Here is a 15,134-nt window from a genome sequence, read left to right as displayed (position 1 = left end):
ACTTCTTTTGCCAGTTCTGATGAAGGATTTTTGATCTGAAACATAACTTTACTGTTTCCAATATTTTCTGTTTTCACTCCCTTTTGGTTAATTAGCTTGTGCTTTAGCAAACAAGAGTCAACTTTAATAAACTTAACACCCAAGGGAGTAAAATGACAATAAATGCATAAAGCTATTCTTTTTAATTAAAAGCAATCATTCAAACTAACATTAAATGAGAAAAATTCAGGGGTTGAGATCATATCCATTCTGGGTGAAATGGAATAAAAGAATGTAAGAAGAGCTTACACTTAATAATACATGACCTTTCAAAAAGAGGTAGATTCTACAAACCAGTGCTTCAGGGATAACGAGAAAGTACAGAAATGGTAATGACAAACATCAGGATAATTGTGAAAGATAGAACTAGTTTATATACAGCTCAGAAGAGCAGCAATGAGAAGACAAGTAGATGCTCAAAAAAAAACAAGAGGAAATCCAAAAGGCTTCTATCTGTCTGATCAGAAGAGTGGGGTCAATGAGGGACCAAAATGGAATATAGTTCTGTAGGCCAGGGGTGGCCCAACATTTTTGGTTGTGGGCCACAGAGAAAAATACAAGGAGTCACAGGACAAACAATGTCAAGCCCAGCAGTTTTCAACCACCATCCGCTCCTTTAACAGGTTATTTTAAGCCTGTACGGAGCTGAGACTTTGCTCCCTGTTGGTCCACACCAGTGGCAGCACTGCTGTTACAGCAGCTCTGGCAGCAGTGAAAATGGGGAATGGGTTGCAGTTGGCCCGGGGGCCGCAGTTTGGCCACCCCTGCCGTAGGCGATGGGAATGGCTAAAAAGATAAAAGGGACAGTTAAATTTTTCCAAGAAGATGCTGTCATGGCTACAGAAAAATAGTAAGGGATGCAGAAAGGATGACGATTAGTTAAAAATACACTTGACGAACAGAGAAAAGTTTTTTTTAATGCAGTGTGCTCTGGAATACACTAACAGAATTCAAAAGGCTGATTTATTTATGGGTTTTAAATGAGAACTGCAGGGCAAAGAGACACTAGCTGCAAATTTCTTTCAGAGTTAAAATGAAAAGGGCCAATTGGCCTCTGCTTTTATCACATTTCCAGGTACACGGGTTGCTCCTTGGAATGAATATCAAGTTTATACTTTTTGATAAAATGTGACTTCAAATTCTTGACACTTAAAAAGCCACATATATAGACACAAAACTTTTATTAAAATATCATACAAGTCTATCTTTTGATATAACAAAAGTGGTCTAACTGCAGAACAACTTTTAACCCTTAAAATTCAAAATGCTGGTGCAACCACTAAACAATATTATCAACAGAATAAATATGAATGTTTATAATTGCAAAACTAGAAAGGCTGAGAGGCTCACGTTATTTTTTTTCTTTCTATAGAGTGACATTAGCACTGTTGTTAAATCTACTGGAAAAAACATCCCACATATACATTTATAATTTTCCTTCAACCTCAAGCATACACATCTAAATGTGACATTGGTACAAATTATAGTTAGTAGTAATTTCAAAGCAGTTAATACATCAGCAAAAGCAATGCATTTAAGAGTTATATTGCCTCCTCTCCATTATCATCAACCAGAAAGCCACCAATTATTATACTTTAGCATTACCCACATTATCCTCCATTACCCGTATGTCCGCCCTGGCCCCCTCTGCCCTCACACGCAACAAGGACAGGATTCCTCTTCCCTAACATACCACCCCACCAGCCTCCACATCCAACACATCCTCCTCTGCCACCTACTACTGATCCAACCACTAGACACATATTCCCCTCCGTGCCTTCTGCAGGAACCGCTCCCTCCTTGACTCCAAAGTCTTCTCCCTCCCCATCAATCATCCCCTTGGTACTTACCCCTCTGACAGCAGGAAGTGCTCCACCTGTGCCCACAATTCCCTCCTCACCACCATTCGGGGCCCCAAACTGTCCTTCCAAGTGAAGCAACATTTCACCTGAGAATCTGCAGGGTTCATTGACTACATCCGATGCTCCCGCTGCAGTCTCCTCTACCTCCGAGAGACTGAACACAAACTGGGAGATGCTCTATTGAGCAGCTCAGCTCTGTTCGCCACAATAACGTGGATCTCCCAGTGGCCACTCATTTCAATTCCCCATCCCATTCCCTTGCTGACATGTCTGTCCATTGTGTCATGCACTGGCAGTCGGAGACCAGCTGCAAAATGGAGGAACAACACCTCATCTTCCCACTGTGCACCCTCCAACTGGATGGCATTAATATCGACTTCTCTGGCCATTAAAATCCACCACCGCCTCCGCTCACTTCTTCCCCCAGCTTCTCCCTTCCCTGCCTCCTTTCACACAGACATGATAAATTATTACCTCTCACCTCATCATATCCAATTAACACCTTTTGTTGGTCTGGAATTCTCCCCCCCACCCCCCCCACCCACCCAACATTGTCTGAATTTGAGATTTCATGCTTCCGACTCATTCTATTTATTCCTTGAAGTAGGACTCAGGAAGACTAGCTGAGTTCCTCCAACATTTTGGTGTGTTTTTAGCATATAACAACATTGGATTTTGGGAGGGGTGAGCATCCATAAAAGCCAGTGGTGATGAAACACACCCTGCATATCTTAAAGGGGAATGGGCTTTGGCTGAATGTCATTCGAAAGGTTATAGGATCTTGCTGGAAACCATGGCCGAACATAGTACACTACAGGCGCTCCCCTACTTACAATGGTCTGACTTACGATTATTAGAAGTTACAATGGTTCGAACCCATACTGTCATTTCGAATTTCGATCTGTTCCCGCAGTTGCAATATGCGGTACGCTACTCTCTCGTATACCCACCATCCAGCAATTAATATTAGTTCAATGCTTCAAGCATTCTTCATCCCAGAGTTCTTTTAGCTGTTTGCGTTAATGGTTTTTTTCAGTGTGGAATAAAGATATTCAAAATTTAACTATAAAAAAATGGAAGGTGCTGTATTCTTTTTTGACTTAAGATTTTTCAACTTACGATGGGTTTCCTGGAACGTAACCCCATCGTAAGTTGAGGAACACCTGTAGTCAGATTTTATGACAATCTACTGGAGAGCCTGGTACACAAACGCAATGCAGTTAGAGAAGTCCTTTAGCAATAGGGGACCAGGAAACCCTCTGGTGGGAATGTTAGGTATTATTGGTAACACCAAACAGCAAGACCATTTTTAAAATTTAATTATTCTCAGACCATCAGTATTTATTTATGCATTTCCAATTGTCCATGGACGAAGTGCTATTTAACCAGTGAGAAAGCAGTCTAGGATGGCAGATTTCCTTCCTGGACATTATTAAACATGATGGTTTTTAACCAAAATTTGGTTGCTCATTATCCTTATATTATATTCCAGATTTGTATAATTTTTTTATATATCTCTCCAGGTGCCATACTGCAATTCAAGTTGATGTCTCTGAATGAACTACCTCTCAATCACGGACCATGTCTGTGCAAAGTTAGTCAAATTTCTTCAAATGCTATCTCTCACCAAAACACATCATCACATCCCATTGGTCACAGAACCCTATTAAGATGATTCTAATAATGACATTTTTTGGCAAATTACTACACCTGTGTGCACCCAGCTGGTGTGATAATCAGCTTGTTATTATCACCACCTCTTGTGTGAGAGGGGGAGAGAGTTGGTGTATTTAGGTGATTGATTCTTTCATTATTGTGAGATAAGAGTGTCAGCCATGTAAAAGAAGCAAATGTGTGAAGATGTGGATCATATGAATTTTGTGTCCCAAATTATGTGGGTAGTTGGAAGGTGAGTGATACGGATTGGGGTCTATTGATTAGTGAATTGATAGCAGGCTGATACCAAGGCAAATGCACACACTGCAAATTGCCCCTTCTTGCATTCTCTTCAAATCAAATTACAAATGGTATAACACTTCCTTCACTATCTCATTTACCATATCCTCACCCATGTCTTTCTTCTTCCATTAAGCCAAAACGATAGGCAAATGACCATGTGTTAAGACAGAAAACAAAAACATCCCTCCATCTTAAAAAAAAACCCACCCAAGTTTAATCTGATCACAGCACAATCACTTCAGATACGAGGATTTCCGGTATCTCACACACTAGTTTCGAAGTAGGATCTCCATACAGTATTCCGCCATATATCAGTATCCTGTGGGCCAGACAGGAAAGTAGCAGTCCAGGTTCTAGCTTGCCAGAAAGCAAAGTCACAAATAATTCACAAATGGCTCAAATTAGAAATAAAGATGGGAACCATAGAGAGTGCCACAGATAGCTATTTCACTTGTAACAGATGCAGCCCTGTCAGAAACAACATGTGCAATATCAAGGAACATGGAGGACCCCACCTTGCACTGGGTGATTCAAAGAACATGGACATCATCTTGCTCAGCATGGAACTACTGAAATGTAGCCAATTGATCCACACTCAACAATGATGCAATTTGTTTAAATATTAATTTATTTTTAAATTTAAGCATACACCATGGGCCCATGAGCCCATGCCATTGAATTACACCCACATATTGTGTACGGAAGGGAGGAAACAAGAACGCCTGGAGGAAACCCACATGGACATGGGAAGAATATACAAACCCATTACAGCATCAGATTCAAACCTGGGTCGTAGGCGCACTGACTGCCTCACTAACTGTGCTGCCTGCTCTCATGATCCATGGGTTTCAATGTCCACTGCTTGGCATGGAAAAGGCATCCAACTTCCAAATGCTGCAGTAGAAGCTCAAATACCTGCCAGCCAACCTTATTCTCAGGTAAGCCCCAAGTTGAACCACATAAGCCAAGACGATTAGGATTATCAGTATAGAGGCAAGTGTTCCAAAGGACTGATGTTTCCAGCAACCTGTCTCCTCAGCTCAGCCAAGAAAGAGGGACAATTTTGTGGAGGCTATGTATAATCTTATCAGTGTCACTATCCTGTTCATCATTTTTGTTGTGATGGTACATTCTGGAACCAAATTTCTAGCCCAAAGCCGTACTTCTTCCAAGACCATCTGTTTCTCTCAGGTAATTCCTCAATAAATGGAAGCAGTCTATGTCTACATAGACAGGACCTGGACTCAGATAACATTCAGCATTGGATGAAAGAGTGACATGTAAAATTGGCAATACTGAAGTTAAAGATATTGATTTTCCCCTACATGAGAGTCTAACCATCTATTCCTGACAATAATCCTGCTTCTCCATCAATATCCTGCAAGTCACCATTAACCAGAAACTCAACTTGGCCAATCACATAAACACTCAAGCCATGAAGAGTTCAGAGACTTGAAACACTGCAATGTCCAGAGAGCAGACAAAATTACAATTTTCATTGCATCTCAGTACACATGACAGGAAACTGAACTAATGGTTTCCTTATCCACATGCATACCCATCAGAATGGCTCATCTTTGAGACCTCCCATCATTTAGAAGACACATGTTTGGAACATGATGAAATAATCTCCACTATCTGTATGTCCGCAGTGCCAAAAATGCTCAAAAGCAGCCCACTTGCTTTATACCCCCACCATCACACCACCCCAGCATAGAGGCTATAATAGGTATCATCTACAAAATGCACTAAATGTATTCAAAGATCCTTAAACAGCAACCTCCAAGTCCACAACTTCTAACATCGTGAAGGACAAGGATACCATGTGCATTGAAAAAGCACCACCAGAAGATTTCCTTCTAAATTGCATCCCACCTTGATTTGGAAATGTATCACAGATCTTCATCAATGTTGGGTCTAAAGCCTGGAAATCCCAATGACAATGGTTACCAGCGTTTTAGAAAAAAAAAGCAAAAGGAAAATACTGCAAGTGCTGGAAATCTGAAAAGAAAACCCGAAGCTGGTCAGCATCACCAGAGTCACAACCGGAGTTAAAAAATCTAATGTACTGTCATCAACTTAAAGCATTTCAATGACTAGAGATCAAAACAAAATTATAATTTTCACTGCATATCAGAACACTTGACAGGAAGCTAAACTGTTCCCCCTATCTACATACACTGCAATACTTGTGATGAGTTGATATGTATAAAACACTCTCAATTGTTCTCTTTACCTGCAAGGATGTGATAGATGCAGTATGGCCCTGCAGAACGGCTAAAGGTGCACACGTCCGGAGGCACCAAACTCGGATGATTTTATCACAGCTGCCTGCAGCAATCATGGTGTTTTCATAATTAACTGCCATGTCTGAGATTTCAGCAGAATGTCCTCGCAAGGTTGCCAGAAGCCGACCATCATCTGTTGTCCAGATCTTCACCAGACAATCATCAGATCCCTGTAAAATGTTTCAAAGAAAGTCAGTTTAGCGGCCTGTTTTCGGCAAGTGTTTGCTCTATCCATCAGGTCATTATGATGCCATACAGTTGGGTTGAATATCACTGTGAAAATCGGCCAAGTACTGATTTTTAAAAAATTTTTTTAAAAATTGAGTTTAACATACAAGCTTATATACAGAGTTTTAGAAAAGAAAGCACATAACAAATCATTTATATACATGTTAGCACACAAAAAAAGAAAAATGATGAAACTAAGTCAAGAATTCCTTAAGTACTGATTTTAAAACATTGAAAATTGGCATTAACTGGTTTCCAAAAAAACCTTTCCACAGAAGTTACAGGGAAAAGTTAAACAGGATAGGACTTTATTCCCTGGAGTGTAGAAGAATGAGGGGGAATTTAATTGAGATATTTAAAATTTTGAGGGGGGATAGACAGAGTAAATGTAGATAGGCCTTTTCTACTGAGGGTAGGTGAAATACAAACCAGACACATGGGTTAAGAATGAAAGGGGAAAAGTTTAGGGGAACATGAGGGGGAACTTCACACAGAGTGGAATAAGCTGCAACTGAAGTGTTGAATGCAGACTCAATTTTAACATTAAGAAGAACTTGGACAGGTACATGGATGAGAGGTGTGGAAGCTATGGACTAGGTGCAAGTCTGTATGACTAGGCAAATAAAAATGGTTCAGCACAGACTAGAAGGCCCAAAGGGGCCTATTTCCGTGCTGTATTCTTCTATGGTTCTATTAATCTACCTAGTTCCATCATCCTGCACAAGAACCACAGCACACCATACACCTTCAATTCTTGTACCTAGCCAATTTTCTCTTAAAAGTTGAAACTGAACCCTCATCCACTACTTCTACTCACAGCTCACTCGATGCTCTCACCACCCTCTGAGTGAAGAAATTCCCACCAAATGTTCCCTTTAAACATTTCACTCTTAACATGTCCTCTACTTCTGGTCTCACCAAACCTCGGTTGAAAAAGCCTGTTTGTATTTACTCTATCTGTACTCCTCATAATTCTGTACACCTTTTATTAAATCTCCCCTCATTCTCTGACGCCCCATTGAATAAAGTCCTAACTTGTACAACCTTTATAAACTCAGCTCCTCAAGCTCCAGCAACATCCTTGTAATTTTCTCTGCACTTTTTCAAATTATTGCTATCTTTCCTGCAGGCCATTGACCAAAACTGCACACTATACTCCGAATTTGGCCTCACCCATGCCTTAACATCCCAACTTTGATTTATGAAGACTAACAAGTTCTTATAACCTTATCTACTTTCTGTTTTTGTAACATTTTATTTTCATTTCTAAATATCAATACTTACAAAAATTTTGTATCTGTATTTCCAGATCCCTCTGTTCCACCACACTCCACAGTTCCTTGTTACCACACAAGTCATACCCTGGCTTGTCCTCCTAAGCTACATCATCTTACACTTGTCCATATTAAATTCCAACTGCCATTTTGTAACTCATTTTTCCAGCTGGTCCAGATTCTGCTGCTAACTTTGAAACCTCGTTATACGCTAGACCCTTCCCCCACTTCCCCCCCCAAATCTGCTGATTCAATTTTCCGTATCATCGTTGAAACAAATGACAACAATGGACAAGCAGTAATCCCTGGGGCACACCACATGTCATTCGGTCAAGATAAACAATCATCTTCCACCACTCTGGCTTCTCTCATAAAGCAAATGTTTAATCCAATTTACTACCTCATCCCGAACACAGAGCAATTGAACCTTCTTTCAGTTGTACGGTACTGGAGATTTCTTAACATAACAGTGTATTTCAAATAACTGCAAAACTCATGAAAGTTCAAAGATTTAAATGTTAAAGGTGCCATATTTCTTCAAGACTTTTCATTCAACACAAAGCCTGTCCAATGGGGCTGAAAGAGCAATACAATTAGACACAAAATACATCTGTAATGGTTCTCTTTTAAAGCACATTAAGAAACCTACAAGGGAGCATGTTATCCTAGATCTGGTCCTATGCAATGGGTGAGATAAAATGAATGATTTCATAGTTAGGGATGCTCTAGGAACAAGTGATCCCAGTATGGGAGAATTTCTAATAAAGATGGAGGATGAAACAAGATCCAAAACAAGTGTTTATGCCTATATTTGGCTAATTAGCACTACAGACGACATAGTAAGACATCAAGATAGCAATGGATCTTAAACAGATGTAGCATTGATTCAGGAAGAGTGGGTCATGTTTAACAGTCTTATTGGAGTTCTTTGAGGATGGGTGATTTCAATTTCTCCAAAATTGACTGGCACCTCCTGACTGCAAGAGGGAGGGATGTGGGCCAACCAATGAGAGGAGAGGCCATACTGAATCTAGTTTCGGGTAATGAACCTGGTCAGGTGGCGGATCTCTCGGTGGGGGAGCATTTTGGTGAGAGTGACCACAACTCCCTTAGCTTCAGCATAGCTATGGAAAAGGATAAAAACCAGACAAAATTGGAAAGTGCTCAACTGGAAAAGGGCTAATTATGAAGGGATGAGAGTACATGGGAAACAAATGTTCAAGGGTGAAAGCACAGAAGTAATGTGGAGGAATTTTGGGAACCACTTATGCTGTGTTCAGGATAGGTTTGTCCAACTGAGACAAGGAAAAAATGGTATGAAAAGGGAACAGTGGCTAATGAAGTGGCAGTAAGGCAATTAGTCAAGGGGAAGAAGAAAGCATATGATATAGGAAGCAGGAAGCAGGAAACAGGAAGAGCTCATGAAAAATATATGGTAGCCAGGAAGGAGCACAAGGACTTAGGCGAGCTCAAGGGGCGCATGAAAGATTAAAGAGAACCCCAAGATGTTCTAGGCATGTGTGAAGAACAGAAGGATGACAAGAATGAAGGTAGGGCCACTAAAGGATAAAGGAGGTAACCTGTGCCTGGAAATGGAAGAGGTGGGGGGAGGTCCTAAATGAGCACTTTGCTTCAGTATTCACAAAAGGACCTAGATCAGGATAAGGTTGAAACAAAACAGGCCTGTCTGCTGGACAGTGTAGAGATTAAGGAAGAAGAAGTATTAGATCTTAAAAACATCAAGATTAATAAGTCCCTGGGGCTGGATGTGATATACCCTAAGCTGCTGTGAGACGTGAGAGAAGAGATAGCTGGGGCAGGAGCTATGATCTTTGAATCCTCTTTGGCTGCAGGGTAGGTGCCAGAGGATTGGAGAATGGCATATACAGTTGCCTTGTTTAAAAAAGGTAGTAGGGAGAATCATGGAAATTATAGACCAGTAAGTCTTATATCAATGGTGTGCAAACTATTGGAGAGGATTCTTAAGAATAGGATCTATGAGCATTTGGAGAAGTACAGTCTATTCAAAGATAGTCAGCATGGTTTTGTGAAGGGAAGGTCGTGCCTCGCAAGCCTAATTGAGTTTTTTGAGGAGGTAATAAAAGAAAGTGATGAGGGTGGGGTTCTAGACGTGGTCTACATGGAGTTTAGCAAGGCATTTGAAAAGGTCTCCCATGAGAGACTCATCCAGAAAGTCATGAGGCATGGGATCAGTGGAACCTTGGCTGTGTGAATAGAAAAGAGTCTTGTAGAAAGAAAGCAGATAGTAGTAGTAGTAGTAGAAGTGCCTGGAGGTCAGTGACTAGTGGAGTGCCACAAGAATCTGTTCTGGGACCCCTACTCTTTGTGATTTTTATAAATGACATGGATGATGAGGCAGAAGGCTGGTTCAGTAAGTTTGCGGATGTTATGAAGGTTGGAGGAGATATAGATGGAACTGTAGGTTGTTAAAGATTACAAGACAACATAGACAGGATGCAGAGTTAGCCAGAAAAGTGACAGATGGAGTTCAATCCAGATAAGTGTGAGGTGGTACATTTTGGAAGGACAAACCAGAAGGCTGTGTATAGGGTTAATGGTTGGTTACTTAAGAGTGTGGATGAACAGAGGGACCTTGGGGTGCAAATCCATACATCCCTCAAGGTCGCTGCACAGGTTGATAAGATAATTCAGAAGGCCTATGGGATGCTGAGCTTCATTAATAGGGGGACTGTGTTCAGGAGGAGAGAAGTCATGTTGTAACTTTACAAATCTCTGGTAAGACCACACTTGAGTATTGTGTTCATTTCTGGCCATCTTATTATAGGAAAGATGTGGAAGCTATAGATAGGGTGCAGGATGATGTCTGGATTTGAAAACAAGTCTTATGAGGGAAGTTTAGCAGAGCTGGGATTTTTCTCCTTGGAGCATAGAAGGATGAGAGGAGTCTTGATCAAGGTCTAAAAGATTGAGAGAGGGGCATATATAGGGTGGACAGCCAGCACTTGTTTCCCAGGGCAGGAATAGCAAACACAAGACAGATGTACAAAGGAATGGAAGTTTAGGGGAAACATCAGGGTTAAGTTGTTTTGGGTGCCTGGAAAGCTTTGGTAGGGATGGTGGTGGAAGCTAAAACATTAGGGGCATTTAAGAGAATCTTAGACACATCAATGAAAGAGAAAGAGGGTTACTGGGTAGGGTGGGTTTAGTACATTTATTTTTAAATATTTGGGTCGGCACAATATCAAGACCCGAAGGGCATATACTGTGCTGTGTTGAGGTGAACAGGTGGGTGTGGTATACCTACATTTCAGAAGCCGTTCAATGCTATATTAAATGCACCTGCAAAAGGGTCTCTGGTTAACCAGTACAAGACAGACAGTTGCAATTAATGGGTGTTTCTCTGGTTAGCCATTGGTAGTAAATGAAATGCCTCAGTGATCAGTGCTGCACCCATAATATATCAGATTATATTTGAGGGAAATAAGAATTGCTTCTCCCAGAGGGTAGTGAATCACTGGAATTCTGTGTCCAAAATAGTAGAGGCTGCCTCATTGGTGATACTTAAGACAGAAATAAATGGATTTTAAGAAATTACAAGTTATGGGGAGCAGGATTATTTATCAAGGTCACATGATGGCAAGGAGGGATTTGGAGCAAAAAACTGGAGCTCCAGGGAAAACAAAATGAATCCAAGAAAAGAAAAAAACAGCCAAAAAAAATTCAGAAGAAATATTAGAAGCAGCAAAAAAACATTAAAAGCAATGGGGAAGAAGGTTAAGGAAATTATTTCAAAAGAAATCCGGACTCCAGTGGCCCGCAACAATCAAGAGCAGCAGCCTCGTGGCAGTGAAAATGGCAGTACCTGCCCAAGGTATCCAGGGGGGGAGAGAAGAAGAGGACAGAGTCGCGACTCACCCCGCAAGCTGATGAACCACTGAGATAACCTGCCTGAGATCCTGAAGGTGCCAGGTTATGTGCACTGATGGGCCCAGAGGAGAGCACAGACATCGCTACAGAGGAGTTGATGCCCGAAACGTAAGGTGAGCCCTGCATACGGAGGGAAAAAAGACCAAAGGCGGCATTGGCACAGGGAGCAAGAGGCTGAAGGGAGGCACAAGCAATAGCGATCCAGTGCTGAAAGACCAGAGGGAACAGGGAAAAGGTGCAGGCAGCACCACAGTGACCTTACCCAAAAAATGGGGCAAATCCCATGCACAGCGGCAATGTTGCAGTGGCAGTGATGACAACTCTGAGTCAGCAGAGAGGGCGACGGGAGGCAACAGCATGGGAAGCAGCAAGATGAAGAGGATGGCCTGACACCACAGAGAGGAGAAAAAACAGGACAGAAAAAAAGAGGGAGTGGACTTTTCCATGAAGAACAATGATGGAGAATGTGGTGGAAGCTTCAGAAAGTAGAATAAAGAAAGTTTTAAAAGACATCAATGGAAATGGGACAAGTCAGGAAAGCTGTGGGAGAATTGTCAGGGAGGGTGACTATGGTAGAAGAAAGGGTTGAAATGATGGAAGACAATATGGAAAGATTGGAAAGTGACAGGGATGCCTGGGTAATGGAGAAAGAAAATATAGGAAAAAAAACAAGACACTTGAAAATCTAAGTAAAATAAATAATATAAAAATTCTCGAGGTAGAAGGGAGGGACCTGATAGTGTCCTTCAGGGAATGGATCCTGGAGATTATTGAGAAAAGAAAGAATGAGGGGGAGGGTGGGGTAGAACCTTCAGATAGAAAAGGCTCTTCAATCTCCCCTCCCAATCCAGGTCCGGGACAGACATATCACTCTGTCATGATTAGACTCACAATATACCAGGATAACGAAAAAAAATCTTACAAATGGCAGCTTTGGAGGAGGAAAGAGAGAGGTGTGGCCCTACAGAATCTGAAGGGGATAAAATCCTCTTTTAGACATAAGCACGGCACTCTTAAAATACGTAAAGAGTTTGACCCAGTTAAAAAAAACCTTAAGAAATAAGGGAATTAGATCTTCTTAATGCAACCCTGAAGGTATTTTTATCCGAGAGTAGAATGATTTGTTAAAAATAAACAGAGGCCAAAGAGGCACTAAAATATGCAAACACACTGGTTGCTGCCCCAAAAAAACCCTAAAGGAGATGGTAAGAAAAGGGATTAAAGGCAAAAGGCCTTGTAAATAATTGGCTGTAAATAGAAACAAGTACTACACTTTATTTATCAAAAAATAGTTAAAATTTGAAAAGAGAGAAAATGTTTGTTGCAAGCTCCAAAATTATCGAAAAGGCAGCGAAAGATGATCGAAAAATGGGTGCAGTAGCACACTCCAGGATGAGAAAGGAGATGGCGCCAAGAGTTTCAGAGTTGATGCCAAAGGGGAAGGGAAGAATAGGTGTTGGGGGAAAAGGTGCAAATATGATATTTATTTGTTTCTTACTTTTTGTTTTAGTTTCCCAGAATTTATTTTGAGGACAGCCAGTAGAGCCAAAACAACAAGCATCCTGGACTAGGTGAAGAGGTAAAGGGAAGGAATCTGGGAAAAGAGCACTGAAAGAGGATGAAGCAGTCGAATGGCTTAAATGGAACAGTGAAGAGAGTCTTGGCACATGTTAAAAATTCCAGGTGGATGTGGCCTTTTTACAAGAGATCCATCACACGAGTAATGACACCAAAAACTATAAAGGGGTTGGGTAGGACACATGATAGCATCCACCTTTAATTCCAAGGCTAAGGAAGAAGCCATTTTAATAGGGAAAAATGTTCCAGTAAAGGTGGAAGACATGGTCACTAGCTCTCATGACAGAGTTAAATCTGGTGAATGCTTGGAGATGATAGCATCTGAGAGAGGGATTACTCCTTCTACTCGAAACTATTCTTAAACCAAAAATTACTTGTTTCTAGCCTGGCCCAGTTAGAGAGCAGAATTGTAGAAAACGAGTACACGGCAAGGCTATTATCAGATCATTCACCTTTGATTTTAATTATTGTCATGCCAGACAAATAAGCTACGGCATAAAGGTGGTGCCTTAACCCATTGCTATTGAAAAAATTTGAATTTTGTAGTTGTATTAGAGCTCAAGTAGAAATATTTTGCAAGACAAACTGTACTTCTATTGTCAATACATTTCTGATATAGGATACATTAAAAGTTTATCTGAGAAGACAAATAATTGGATATGCTAAAGGCAATAAAAATACCTGAGGGAGGTTAATGAATTGGAACAAGAGATAACTCAATTGGAAAAGAACCAACAAAAAGCAGACACTGAGGAATAAAATAGAAAGTTAATAAACAAAAAGCTCAAGTACAAAACCATGCAAACATATAAGATGGAAAAAGTGTTACTAAGATCTAAACAAAGGGGGGAAATACCCCATACTGTCTTAGCAGTTGAGGGCAGAGGAAACTTCAAGGGCAATTAATGCAATCCAAAGAGGGGCACACAAAATTTCTAATAAACCAAAAGAAATAAACAAAGTATTTATGCAGTTTTATATGCAATTATATAAATCTGAATCAACGGGTGACTTTGATAAAATGGAGGAATTCTTGTCTAATTTGGAATTATCAAATTTGGAGCCTGAGGGGGAAGGATTAGATCAGTGGTTCTCAACATTTTTCTTGCCACTCACATACCAATTTAAGTATTCCCCATGCCATAGGTCCTCTGTGATTAGTAAGGGATTATTTAAGGTGGTTTATGGGTGGAAAAAAAGTTTGAAAAACACTGTTTTAATTGAGGACGGTTTCATAGCTCCAAAGAAAATGGGCCAATTACATTTTTTTCCAAGCAAAATATTTCAGTATCAATTGGGTCTCGAGCAGTGATTCTCAACTTTCCCTTCCCAATCACATACCACCTTACTATTCACAGAGCACTGATGGCATAGGATTACATAAAGTGATATGTGAGTGGAAAGAAAAAGGTTGAGAACGACTTAATTAGATACTCCCTTTTCTGAGGAAGAAACAGTAAATGCATTGAGCATGTTGCAAACTAACAAGTCTCCAGGGAAGGATGGTTTCCCTCCAGAGTTTTACATGGAATTTAAGAATCTGTTGATACTCTGTTCATGGACATGGCAGAACAGGCAGCTGGGACTCGTACTCTCCTGGAGTATTTTTCAATGGAAATAATTACAGTAATTCCAATAAAGCAGTCTTCCTATAGACCATTTCCACTTTAGAACATGGATTATAAAATAATAGCCAAAGCTCTGGCAAACAGACTGGCTCAGTTTTTACCAAAGTTAATAAATCCAGATTAGGTGGGGTTTGTGCAGAAAAGGCAAATTGGCAGACAATACAAGCAGGCCACTTAATATAATACATTTGGCACAGTCAACAGCAGACCTAAGTACAGCTGATGCACTAGATGCAGAAAAATGTTTTGATAGACTGGAGTGGGATTTCTTGGTGAAAGTGCTAGAAAAATTTAGGTTGGGACAATCATTCATAAATTAGGTCAATGCGTTATACCATAAACTCAGGGCCAAAACTGTAACTAATAGGA

At 40.6% G+C, this 15,134-nt stretch overlaps 1 protein-coding gene across 3 annotated transcripts in view; it reads right to left on the bottom strand.

The window, feature by feature from the left end:
* The window catches only part of phip (pleckstrin homology domain interacting protein), a 258,235-nt gene that overhangs the window by 140,940 nt on the left and 102,161 nt on the right, over positions 1-15,134 (bottom strand). For all 3 annotated transcript variants that reach the window (XM_069887423.1, XM_069887424.1, XM_069887425.1), the window contains one exon: positions 6,097-6,318. In XM_069887423.1, coding sequence (XP_069743524.1) covers positions 6,097-6,318 — 222 coding nt within the window. The remainder of the gene's footprint in view (positions 1-6,096; positions 6,319-15,134) is intronic.

The sequence above is a fragment of the Narcine bancroftii genome, chromosome 6 (genome assembly GCF_036971445.1).
Source record: "Narcine bancroftii isolate sNarBan1 chromosome 6, sNarBan1.hap1, whole genome shotgun sequence".
Classification (NCBI taxonomy): Eukaryota; Metazoa; Chordata; class Chondrichthyes; order Torpediniformes; family Narcinidae; genus Narcine; species Narcine bancroftii.
Note: the sequence above shows the minus strand (reverse complement) of the source record. Positions and strands in the feature narration are given on the sequence as shown.